Raw genomic sequence first — 12,585 nt, 5'->3', positions numbered from 1 at the left:
TTATTCTGCATTCTATTCAGTGCCTAAGTTAATCAGGTGAAACTGTGAGGTTATTTCCCAGTCACCATGAAGCCTGGATAACAACAACAACAACAACAACAACAACTTTTATTTATACCTCACCCTCCCCAGCCAAGACTCAGGGCAGCTAACAACCAATAATAAAAACAAGTTGATTGAAATACAACTTAAAAAACAAGATTGAACTACAACATCAAAACATTAAAATGCAGCCACATTTTAAAGTAAAAGGCTCCTTACTTTCTTTTTTTAAGTCCATAATGTGCTTTATATCCAATTTTACATTCCTCCCTCCTTCCTACCCCACCTTCCAAATATGCCTTGTGCTTTGCCCGCACGTGTCGAGATTTGTTTTTATTTTGGTGGAAATTTACAAAGCCCGGAAGGCAATCCGGATGCCTACATTTGCATTAACCCACAGAGATGAAACTGGGATTCTGGATCTCGTGGGCAGTTTTAAGCACCTCAACCTCGACATTTCCTGTTTCAAAAAAACAATTCCTCCCACTCTCGGATTTTTAAATGCTCCAAGGCAGAAATGTATGACTGGTTTCCTAAGCATGGAAATCACTCTGTCAAATGTGCATTATTGTTTTTTAATTAACCGGCACAACTCTGCCACACATGCAGATTTTGCAAGGATAATATCCTGTTTCCAATCGGGGAAGTGCCACAAGAGCATTCCTACCTTCTTGGTCCCATTGTTGCTTCCCAAGGATGGAAACTCGACTCCTTTCTTAAGCAGCTCCAAGTACACCTCCTTGACATCGCTGACATCCACAACTCCTTGAAATCCTCGGGCCCAAGTCTTTTTTAAAAGGAAAGAAAAGCTGCTGAAACAGAATTAAGGTTTCCACACATACACACATACCCCCACAACTGCCAATACAGTGGTAAAGGTAAAGGGACCCCTGACCATTAGGTCCAGTCATGACTGACTCTGGGGTTGCGGCGCTCATCTCGCTTTATTGGCTGAGGGAGCCGGCATACAGCTTCCGGGTCATGTGGCCAGCATGACTAAGCCGCTTCTGGCGAACCAGAGCAGCGCACGGAAACGCCGTTTACCTTCCCGCCGAAGCGGTACCTATTTATCTACTTGCACTTTGATGTGCTTTTGAACTGCTAGGTTGGCAGGAGCTGGGACCGAGCAGTGGGAGCTCACCCCGTCGCGGGGATTCGAACCACCAACCTTCTGATCGGCAAGTCCTAGGCTCTGTGGTTTAACCCACAGTGCCACCCACGTCCCTAAGTACTTAATTCATTCCGGAGGTCCGTTCTTAACCTGAAACTGTTCTTAACCCGAAGCACCACTTTAGCTAATGGGGCCTCCTCCTGCCACCGCGCCGCCGGAGCACGATTTCTGCTCCTAAAGCAAAGTTCTTAACACGAGATACTATTTCTGCGTTAGCAGAGTCTGTAACCTGAAGCGTATGTAACCTGGAGTGTATGTAACCCGAAGTACCACTGTACAGTCATACCTTGGATCCCCAACGCCTTGGTACTTGGACGCTTTGGCTCCCGAACACTGCAAACCCGGAAATGAGTGTTCCAGTTTGCAAATGTTCTTTGGAACCCAAACACCTGATGTGGGTTCTGCAGCTTCCAATTGGCTGCAGGTCCTTTTGGAAGTCGATTGGACTTCCGGAACGGACTCCGTTTGACTTCCAAGGTGCAACTGTATTTACAAAAAGCATATTTTGGTCCATATTTCGCCAAGGTCTGTAACATACCCAGTGAAACAGATATGATTGGCCAAAGGTTCGACACAGTTTCTCTTTCACAGAATGGGGATAAGACAAAAACAATTGCAGTGGGGTTTCCCTCCCCCTTTAAAAAAGTTTTATAGTTGCATTCTTGCGTACGGCTGTGAAGAAATTTGGGAGGCAATTCTGCACAAAATGTGATTTGAAACCGGGGTGGATAAAAATCAATGATTTTTTAAAAATCAGATTTTTAAATTTAAATTGGGTTTGTTTTTTTTATTTAAATTGGATTTTTAAAATAAAATGCTTTTGGAGGAAAAATCTTTTGAAAGGTAGTTTTCTATTTAAGTTACATTATAGTCCAAAGGCTATATTTCATCAGGAAATAACAATTTGTTTTAAGTTTTTCATGTGTGCTAAACTCAGTCTAAGGTGTGTGGGTTTTTTTCAAAAAAAAATTAACCACATCAGTTAACAAACATGGATGCATATGCTATAATTTTATTGTTTTAGTTAAATAAATTGTTTAAAATGTTATTAAGGACATGTTTGTTTTTCTCCTTCCAATAAAGTACATCAGAAAGGTTGCCCAACTATAAACAGTTAATTTATTAAACCTCGCCTTAATTTCATAATTATCTGTCTATGTACAGTGGTACCTTGGGTTACATATGCTTCAGGTTACATACGCTTCAGGTTACAGACTCCGCTGACCCAGAAATAGTACCTCGGGTTAAGAACTTTGCTTCAGGATGAGAACAGAAATCACGCAGCAGCGGCACGGCAGCAGCGGGAGACCCCATTAGCTAAAGTAGCGCTTCAGGTTAAAAACAGTTTCAGGTTAAGAACGGACCTCTGGAACGAATTAAGTACGCAACCAGAGGTATCACTGAATTTCTAATAGTATAACCAAATCAGTAATTTTGGCTAGAAGTGTAAAAACTACTCTGGAAATTTATTTTTCCAAAAATGAAACCTTCATCTGGTCCTAAATATGAAGATTATACCAGCAAGAATAAGCCTTTCTGTCAAAAAAAGAGATTTAAATCAAGTCTTGTTGACTAGTGATTTAAATTAAAAGGTAAAGGTAAAGGTACCCCTGCCCGTACGGGCCAGTCGTGTCCGACTCTAGGGTTGCATGCTCATCTCGCTCTAGAGGCCGTGAGCCGGCGCCGTCCGAAGACACTTCCGGGTCACGTGGCCAGCGTGACGAAGCTGCTCTGGCGAGCCAGCACCAGTGCAGCACACGGAAACGCTGTTTACCTTCCCGCCGGAGTGGTACCTATTTATCTACTTGCACTTAAGGGTGCTTTCGAACTGCTAGGTGGGCAGGAGCTGGGACCGAACGACGGGAGCTCACCCCGCCGCGGGGATTCGAACCGCCGACCATATGATCGGCAAGTCCTAGGCACTGAGGTTTTACCCACAGCGCCACCCGATCCCCCAGTGATTTAAACTGAATTGATTTAAATCAAATCCACCCTGTTTGAAACCTGATGAAATAAATAGTTTCAAAGTTGGCATAGCAATGGTAGGAATACACAGTGAGCGATGCATCGCACAGCAACCCTACAAAGAAGAAAATGCTGTCATTTCTTTCAGCTCTCTCTCTCTCCCCCCCCCCCCAATATCACAACCTGTTCCCATCCATTCACAGGTGCTGTCTCAACTCATCCCATTCTCAGTGTTTTTCAAAAGGTGACACAACGCATTAAAGCGCAACTCTGCTACTCTGCAACTCTCATATCTCTTCCTCATTCCTCATTCGCCTGTCTAGTTTGACAGGATCTCAGGCGGGTTTGACTTTGGGTAGGTGGATGGCAGGCCAAGAAACCGTAGCAGCTAGGGGAGGGTGGAAACTAAAGAGTGTGTGTCTCTCAGGTCTTGTTTGAACAAAGCAGGGTTCTCCTTCATGGAGAGCACGTGTTGCGGTGGGGGACAAACATGACATCCCCTGTTGCTGGGCGGGTTTAGTATGAATGGCCACAAATTTGATAGGGCACCTCCAATTGTTGCTGGGGAGAATCTAATGTTGCAAAATTGTTTGATTGATGGGGTTGCTATTTATTCCCTGTGCGCAGCGTTGAGCTTCCGCTTTTCGCCGCGCACTTCGGATCACCCGCCCTCCCTCCCTATATTTAGGGTTTGTTCGTGCTGACCTTGCTATGCCTGTCATGGGGACGTCTGCTTTGGAACAGGGGCCTGGTAGGAATTTTTACCATTTGGCTGATTGGCTGGTGCCATTTGGGGTTGTTTTTTTTTTTGCCTTGTTGTTTAGTCATTTAGTCGTGTTCAACTCTTTGTGACCCCATGGACCAGAGCACGCCAGGCACTCCTGTCTTCCACTGCCTCCCGCAGTTTGGTCAAACTTCTGCTGGTAGCTTCACTGTCCAACCATCTCGTCCTCTGTTGTCCCCTTCTCCTTGTGCCCTCCATCTTTCCCAACATCAGGATCTTTTCTAGGCAGTCTTCTCTTCTCATGAGGTGGCCAAAGTATTGGAGCCTCAGCTTCAGGATCTGTCCTTCCAGTGAGCACTCAGGACTGATTTCCTTAAGAATGGAGAGGTTTGATCTTCTTGCAGTCCATGGGACTCTCAAGGGTCTCCTCCAGCACCATAATTCAAAAGCATCAATTCTTCGGTGATCAGCCTTTTTTGCCTACTTTGTAGCAAATGGTCACAACTTGTAAGGTTGCGGTTGGTAAAGGTAAAGGGACCCCTGACCATTAAGTCCAGTCGTGGCCAACTCTGGGGTTGCGGCGCTCATCTCGCTTTATTGGCCGAGGGAGCCAGCTTACAGCTCCCGGGTCATGTGGCCAGCATGACTAAGCCGCTTCTGGCGAACCAGAGCAGCGCACGGAAACACCATTTACCTTCCCGCCGGAGCGGTACCTATTTATCTACTTGCACTTTGAGTGCTTTTGAACTGCTAGGTTGGCAGGAGCAGGGATGGAGCAACAGGAGCTCACCCCGTCGTGGGGATTCAAACCACCAACCTTCTGATCAGCAAGTCCTAGGCTCTGTGGTTTAACCCACAGCGCCACCTGCGCCCCTAAGGTTGCGGTTAGGCATTAGTTAATTTTGGTTCGTGGAGGAGATGTGGTTGGATGTCTCCAATGCTACTGCTGCAAGGGTATTCTGGTAAAGGAATCCAGGGGCTCGCCATGCTCTTGTCCGAACCCCTGGGAAGAGGCTAGGGCCATGCAAGAGCCCCTGGGAGCATTTGGGGAGAGGTGAGAGCCTGGCACCCAGCTCTATTCTTTCCCCAAAAATGTTTCCCCTTACTGCCTTCCGCAGGCTTGCGGATGTCAGTTCTGTTCCTACCTCTATGTGGGAACAGATAGTCACTAACCAATGCCTAAGCAACCACTCACATACTGTAATTCAATAACGTTGTGTCCAGAATTATGCCAAAAACCCAAACAAAAATGTTGTGTGAACTGTGTCGTTATTTGGGGGGGGGGTCCTGGGTGGCCTCGACACGGAAGAGGTTGCTCCCTTACACGGTTCATTCCAAAATAACAGTTGCTTACTGAATAAGGCATCATTGTTGACTATATTTGATCACCCATGGATCACCCGCCAGAACTAATAACCTCGCTATTGTTTAGAAGGTGGCTCATTTTGAGACAAAAGCAAAGGTCTCCGATTTCCCCAGGGATGGCTGAGCTTCTTTCAAACCTCTCCTTGTGTCTACATACCAAGTGATGGCATTGTGTGGGAAACGCCTGCAAAGAGCGCAATATACCTCAAGGACCGCCGCTTTCCATATGAACCTGCCCAGACCCTGAGATCGAGAGGTCCAGAGGGCAGCAACATGAGAACAGGGCCTTCTCTGCAGTGGCTCCCCGTCTGTGGAATGCTCTCCCCAGGGACGTTCGCCTGGCACCATCATTATACAGTGGTGCCTTGGTTCTCAAACGCCTTGGCATTCAAACAACTTGGAACCCAAACACTGCAAACCCGGAGGTAAGTGTTCCCGTTTGCGAACTGTTTTCAGAAGCCAAACATGCTCCGTTTTGAGTGTTATGTTTCTGTTTTGAGTGCCACACTTCCATTTTGAGTGTTACGCTGAGGTCTGTCTGTTTTTGCTATTTATTTTGTGTTTTTGCGGCTCTTTTTCTGTTTGTTTTTGTGACTGTGTGGAACCTAGTTCAGCTACTGATTGATTGATTGATTGATTGATTGTGTGACTGCAGTACGTTGTTTATTGCTTTCATTTTATGGATTTCGGGTCTTGTTAGATAGTGAAATTCACGTTAAATTGCTGCTTCAGGCATTGTTTTTAAAAGTCTGGCATGGATTAATCCGTTCTGCATTACTTTCTATGGGAAAGCGTGCCTTGGTTTTGGAACGCTTTGGTTTTGGAATGGACTTCCAGAATGGATTAAGTTTGAGAACCAAGGTACCACTGTATTGAATTTGAAGTTAGTGTTTTAAGTTTTCAAAATTGAATAAAACTCATTATAAAAAAAGGAAAAGGAAAAATTCTCTTTTGTGAATGATGCAACCAAACAAGAAATCCCTGGGAGGGAATCCAGGCTGGCTGCCCCGCTACACAATGCAAACAGGTTTGAAGCTGATCAAGTCGAGGGCAGAAACGAGTTCACCGGTTTGTGATTTCAAGCTAACTGGTGGTGTAAACAAACTCTCGCTTTCCCACCCACCCACAGCAAAGACACTCAACTTTTTGTTGGTTGACTGGCAGAATGGCAATTCTTTTGTTTGCTTTTTTAATAGAGACACTGAGAACAGAGCTAACACTATGCAAAAGCCCTCCTTTTTCTCAATAGCAGCAGCCAAGGAACTTGACAGGACAACAAAGGAATGGCTTAAAAGCAAGGCCGATAGCCAGCTATCTTCTTGCCCAACTTACTCTTACTCTCCCTATAGCTTCGCTGCTTTCCAACCATGGTTTAAGATAAAAAGGAAGGCGAAGTAGCAGAGACTTCGCTTCACAGTATAGCTCTCACGAGCCATTTACTACCCTGGCAACACTGGAAAAATGGGAGACAGAAAAGAGGCACTTACCATGATAAAGGTCAGGATTTTCTCCTGCATATCAACAGGGAGGTTGAACCTTGGATTCAGCAGCTTCACGAGTCTGTCTTTGCAGAAATCTCTTCTCACAACTAGAGCCTGGAAGTTTGGGCCACAGTTCTGCATGCACATGTCAAGGAGCTGCAAAGAGAAAGAGAGATTCTTCCCATCATGACCATTACTGTAATGCGCTCTACGTGAGGCTACCTTTGAAGGTGACCAGGAAACTACAACTACTCCAGAAAGGGGCAGCTAGACTGGTGTCAGCGGGTGGCTGCTGAGATCATATAACACCTGTCCTGAAAGACCTACATTGGCTCCCAGTACGTTTCCGAGTTAAAGCCATGGTTTTCCCAGTAGTGATGTATGGAAGTGAGAGCTGGACCATAAAGAAAGCTGATCGCCGAAGAACTGATGCTTTTGAATTATGGTGCTGGAGGAGACTCTTGAGAGTCCCATGGACTGCAAGAAGATCAAACGCATCCATTCTTAAGGAAACTAGCCCTGAGTGCTCACTGGAAGGACAGATCGTGAAGCTGAGGCTCCAATACTTTGGCCACCTCATGAGAAGAGAAGGCTCCCTGGAAAAGACCCTGATGTTGGGAAAGATGGAGGGCACAAGGAGAAGGGGACGACAGAGGACGAGATGGTTGGATAGTGTTCTCGAAGCTACCAGCATGAGTTTGACCAAACTGCGGGAGGCAGTGGAAGACAGGAGTGCCTGGCGTGCTCTGGTCCATAGGGTCACAAAGAGTCGGACACGACTAAATGACTAAACAACAACAACAACAACACGTTTCTGAGCACAATTCCAAGTGTTGGTGCTGACCTTTAAAGCCCTAAACGGCCTTGGCCCAGTATACCTGAAGGAGCGGCTCCACCCCCATCATTCAGCCCGGAAGCTAAGGTCCAGCTCTGAGGGCCTTCTGGCGGTTCCCTCACTGTGAGAAGTAAGGCTACAGGGAACCAGGCAGAGGGCCTTCTTGGTAGTGACGCCTGCCCTGTGGAATGCCCTCCCATCCGATGTCAAGGAGATAAAAAACTATCTGACTTTTAGAAGACATCTGAAGGCGGCCCTATTCTGTTGGGAAACGTCCAGAGTGGCTGGGGAAACCCATCCAGATGGGCGGGGTATAAATATTATTATTATTATTATTATTATTATTATTATTATTATTATTATTATTATTAATATTATTACACATCAGGCCTCTGAACACTCTCATCCTGGTCCCATCTGTACCACACATTTAAAGCTGTTTCACACCACTTTCAATGATAATGACTCTCCCTGAAGACTCATAGGAGCTGTCCTTTCATTAAGGGTGCTGAGAGAGCAGACACCCTAGTCCTGTCACAGACTTACAGTACCCAGGGTGCTTTAACAGCCAATCCCCTTTCCCAGGGAATTCTGGGAATTGTAGTTCTGTGAGGGCAGCATTCGCAATTTGCCAGGTGCCAGGTGCATTTTGCACCTGGCTATCAGCCAATTGTGACCAAGTGAAGTTGCCTAGGCACCAGCATGGCGCCTGATGTCCCTACCATCTGGAGGTACACGCCTGTGGATCCCGGGATTTTGTCTGTTTTCACAGACTAGCAACACCTCCTGTTCTCCATTTTGGCTTTATTTCTGTTAAATAGATCATGACACAGATGTAATATGTCTTGTGTTGCTGTTCATCCGAGCTTGTATTTATATAATTTTAAGACCTGCTAAGGGACAAATGATTGTTATTATGTCCTCATATGCAAAACCACAGAAGGTTTTACATATGCGAATTCAAAGAGGCTGCACTTCCTTTTTCCAAAAACTGTATTTTATCAGAATGAATTTCAGGAACTAAAAAAGGGTGCAGCAGAATGGGAAAAACGAGAAGAAAATGGGATGGGAAGTCTACCCCAAAAAGAAAAAAGAAGTAATTACGTTTTTATTGTGTATGTTAAAAATGTTGAAATTTGATAAAATATAATGGGGGGGGGGATAATTTCAGGAACCAAAAATCTGTATTGAAAAATACAACTTTTGAGCCATCTGGCCCCAAAATGGCAACTAGGCATTCCGTTTTGGCGACTGTAACCCTGGTTTAAGGAGCCATTTGGCGCCTAGCTTATACATCTGAGTTTCTAACACTGTGTGAGGGGAATAGGGGGTCTCCTAACAACCCTCAGTATCCTTAACAAAGATTATTCCCCCAGGATTCTCAGGGTGGAGCCATTACTGTTCAATGTGGTTGGATGTGGCTTTAAATATACAGTGTGGTGCAAGGGGCCTGAGAGCTGTCAAATTTAGCAGCCTAGCTAAATAATGAACATTTCGATTATTCAGTTATGGCAGTTGCCCAAAACTAGTACCAATATTACAATATTACAAAGCTCGGACAAACATAAACATGAAGAAAGTGATCTACATCTACAGTGAAGTGCCAATAAATATTTCAAAGCAAAAGCTTGAGCTATAGGAGCATTGGGCACACGCCAACCTCTTGGGCTTAACTGAAAACAGAATTTTAAAAACTATTTTTGTTGTTGTTTAGTCGTGTCCGACTCTTCGTGACCCCATGGACCAGAGCACACCAGGCACTCCTGTCTTCCACTGCTTCCCGCAGTTTGGTCAAACTCATGCTGGTAGCTCCAAGAACATTGTCCAACCATCTCGTCCTCTGTCGTCCCCTTCTCCTTGTGCCCTCCATCTTTTCCAACATCAGGGTCTTTTCCAGGGAGTCTTCTCTTCTAAGTTAACTGCTAACTAAGTTAACCTAAGTTAACTTAGGCTTAACTGAAAACAGCATTTTTACACCTGTTATAAAAAGCAGCTTTCCCTCAGTGTACGCAGGCTCTCGGGAGAAGAAATGTGCAAGGATGTCAGGAGAAAACACCACTCACAGGATACAGAACTTCCACTTTTTTAAAAAAAAAGAGGGGGGAATGGGGAGCAGGGTATACTGCCATTTGAGAAGCCAAGCAACCCACATCTGCCAAAAAGCCTTGGCTTGAATGGGGCTTTTTAAAAACCAGAGTGCATGAAAGACATGCTAATCAGCTCACCCCATTGCCTGCGGAGAGCGCTTCAAAGAGATCTTGCGCACTTAAGACAGTCTTATTTAAATTATGCGAAGGAATTAAGAACAAAACTCCGATTAGTGCCTTTTCCCTAGACAAGCGAGGGCTAAACAGCTAAGCTATGATTTTGAGGAGAGCTAATGCAGTTAATGGGCCAGATCTTGAACTCAATTAGATCAGTGCAACCCTGTCATTGATTTCAATGAGGTATATCAACTAGGCGAAGCATCTGAATGGAGTTGTGTGTGTGTGTGTGTGTGTGTGTGTGTGTGTGTGTGTGTCCGTGTCCCCCATTTGTGAACTGACTGGTGTAAGTTGCTTCCAACAGAAACAATTATTTTGATTGCAGAACAGGACTGCAATTAGGTCTTCAACCAAGTTGGAGCCACTGTTAAATTCAAGGAAAATGTAAACGTTCATCGGGCACATTCAACGACGTTTTAAGAAGCTGGCTGGCTGCCTAACGGCAGAGGCCTTCTTCCTGGAGTGGAAGCTCTTTTGTAAGGGGTGAGCAGATCAGTAGCATGCTGTGAAAGAAGCCTACTGAAAGCTAACTACACTCGTTTCCATTTTTAAAGCCAAGATTGGTATGCCTGTCATGCAGAGAAAGCTGCACGGTGGATCCAAAATGTGGGGACCCCACAAGCATAATTATCTGACAGCTCATTTCTATGTAAAGACCTCCAGTTGTTGGACCACAGGTCTCCTCAGCCCCAACCGGCATGACAAGGATAACAGCACTATAGCCCAACAACATCTAGACAGCTTCATGTTGGCTACCCCTCCTCTGGGGGATGCGGATGGCGCTGTGGTCTAAACCATTGAGCCTTGGGCTTGCTGCTTGGAAGGTTGGTGGTTCGAATCCCCGCAACAGGGTGAGTTCCCGTTGCTCAGTCCCTGCTCCTGCCAACCTAGCAGTTCGAAAGCATGTCAAAGTGCAAGTAGATAAATAGGTATCGCTCTGGCGGGAAGGTAAGTGGTGTTTATGTGCGCTGCTCTGGTTCACCAGATGTGGCTTAGTCATGCTGGCCACATGACCCGGAAGCTGTACTCCAGCTCCCTCAACCAATAAAGTGAGATGAGTGCCGCAACCCCAGAGTCGTCCGTGACTAGACTTAACTGTCAGGGGGGCCTTTACCTTTACCTTTACCCCTCCTCTATAAACTCAGGTATATAAGCTAGGCGCCAAATGACTCCCTATTCCAAGATTACAGTCACCAAAAAAGAATGTCTAGTTGCCATTTTGGGGCAAGACGGCTCTAAAGTCTAATTATTCAAATGATGGCCTGACTGTGATGGATTCTCTATTAAACATCTGGCTAGTTTAGATGACATGGGACGCGGGTGGCGCTGTGGGTTAAACCACAGAGCCTAGGACTTAGTAGTAGTTTGGATTTGATATCCCGCCTTTCACTCCCCTTCAGGAGTCTCAAAGCGGCTAACATTCTCCTTTCCCTTCCTCCCCCACAACAAACACTCTGTGAGGTGAGTGGGGCTGAGAGACTTCACAGAAGTGTGACTGGCCCAAGGTCACCCAGCAGCTGCATGTGGAGGAGCGGAGACGCGAACTCGGTTCCCCAGATTACGTGACTACCGCTCTTAACCACTACACCACACTGGCTCTCAGAACTTACTGATCAGAAGGTTGGTGGTTCGAATCCCCATGACAGGGTGAGCTCCTGTTGCTCGGTCCCTGCTTCTGCCAACCTAGCAGTTCGAAAGAACGTCAAAGTGCAAGTAGATAAATAAGTATCGCTCCAGTGGGAAGGTAAACGGCGTTTCCGTGCACTGCTCTGGTTCACCAGAAGCTGCCAAGTCATGCTGGCCACATGACCCAGAAGCTGTATGCCGGCTCCCTTGGCCAATAAAGTGAGATGAGCGCCGCAACACCAGAGTTGGCCATGACTGGACCTTTATCCTTTACATTTTAGTTCAGATGACAACCTTGAGCTCAGTTAAGAACTTTGAGGACTTAAAGAAGAAAAGTCACTTGATCCAGGGACGGTCTGCATATATATTGGCCTATTCCAACCTCTTTTTCTTAATGGTGACATGGATCATTCATATTGTGAGAATATTATTCACAACTGTGAGCAGGGCAGCTGGATGGGGGAAGTGAAGACAAGCGACAACAATTAACTATAACGTTATATATAACCAAAACAATTAACTATAACTGCTCCTGCTCAGGCTGCACAGGAAAAAAAGCAATCTGGTTCCTGAAATTCATTTTGATTGTGCAGATAAAATAGAACAGAATTCTACAGGATGTGGTATTAGTGTGTGAAAACAGTCAAGATTCAATGATCCCCAGATGGTGGAGATGTCAGGCACCATCCTGACACACAGGCACCTCCACTTGGTCTCAAGTAGCTGATAAAAAGGTAAAGGGACCCCTGACAATTAGGGCCAGTCGTGGCCAACTCTGGGGTTGCGGCGCTCATCTCGCTTTATTGGCCGAGGGAGCCGGTTATGTGGCCAGCATGACTAAGCCGCTTCTGGCGAACCAGAGCAGCGCACGGAAACACCGTTTACCTTCCCGCAGGAGCAGTACCTATTTATCTACTTGCACAATGCACCTGGCGCCTGGCTAATTTTGAACAGGGATCAGAAAGCTCTCAGCAATCATCATCCTCAGATGTACAATAAACAAGAAGTTATTCTCAAGTGTGTATGGAGGCTGCCGTGGGACATGGATGAAGAGCTAGTTCCTCAGAGAAGGTCACACCAGCACCATAAACCTGGTCTTCTGACAGAACATT

At 45.8% G+C, this 12,585-nt stretch overlaps 1 protein-coding gene and 1 long non-coding RNA gene across 2 annotated transcripts in view; one reads left to right on the top strand and one right to left on the bottom strand.

Annotated features, from left to right (window-relative positions):
- The window catches only part of LOC309526641, a 173,693-nt gene that overhangs the window by 40,708 nt on the left and 120,400 nt on the right, over positions 1 to 12,585 (top strand). The gene's annotated exons all lie outside the window — the stretch shown is intronic.
- TOM1L1 (target of myb1 like 1 membrane trafficking protein) overlaps positions 1 to 12,585 on the bottom strand; it is a 57,914-nt gene that overhangs the window by 22,676 nt on the left and 22,653 nt on the right. Inside the window, exons 4-5 of the mRNA XM_082212622.1 lie at positions 6,755 to 6,904; positions 710 to 829 (exon numbers count right to left, since the gene is read on the bottom strand). Coding sequence (XP_082068748.1) covers positions 710 to 829; positions 6,755 to 6,904 — 270 coding nt within the window. The remainder of the gene's footprint in view (positions 1 to 709; positions 830 to 6,754; positions 6,905 to 12,585) is intronic.

The sequence above is a fragment of the Podarcis vaucheri genome (assembly GCF_965113315.1).
Source record: "Podarcis vaucheri genome assembly, chromosome: 2".
NCBI lineage: Eukaryota > Metazoa > Chordata > Lepidosauria > Squamata > Lacertidae > Podarcis > Podarcis vaucheri.
Note: the sequence above shows the minus strand (reverse complement) of the source record. Positions and strands in the feature narration are given on the sequence as shown.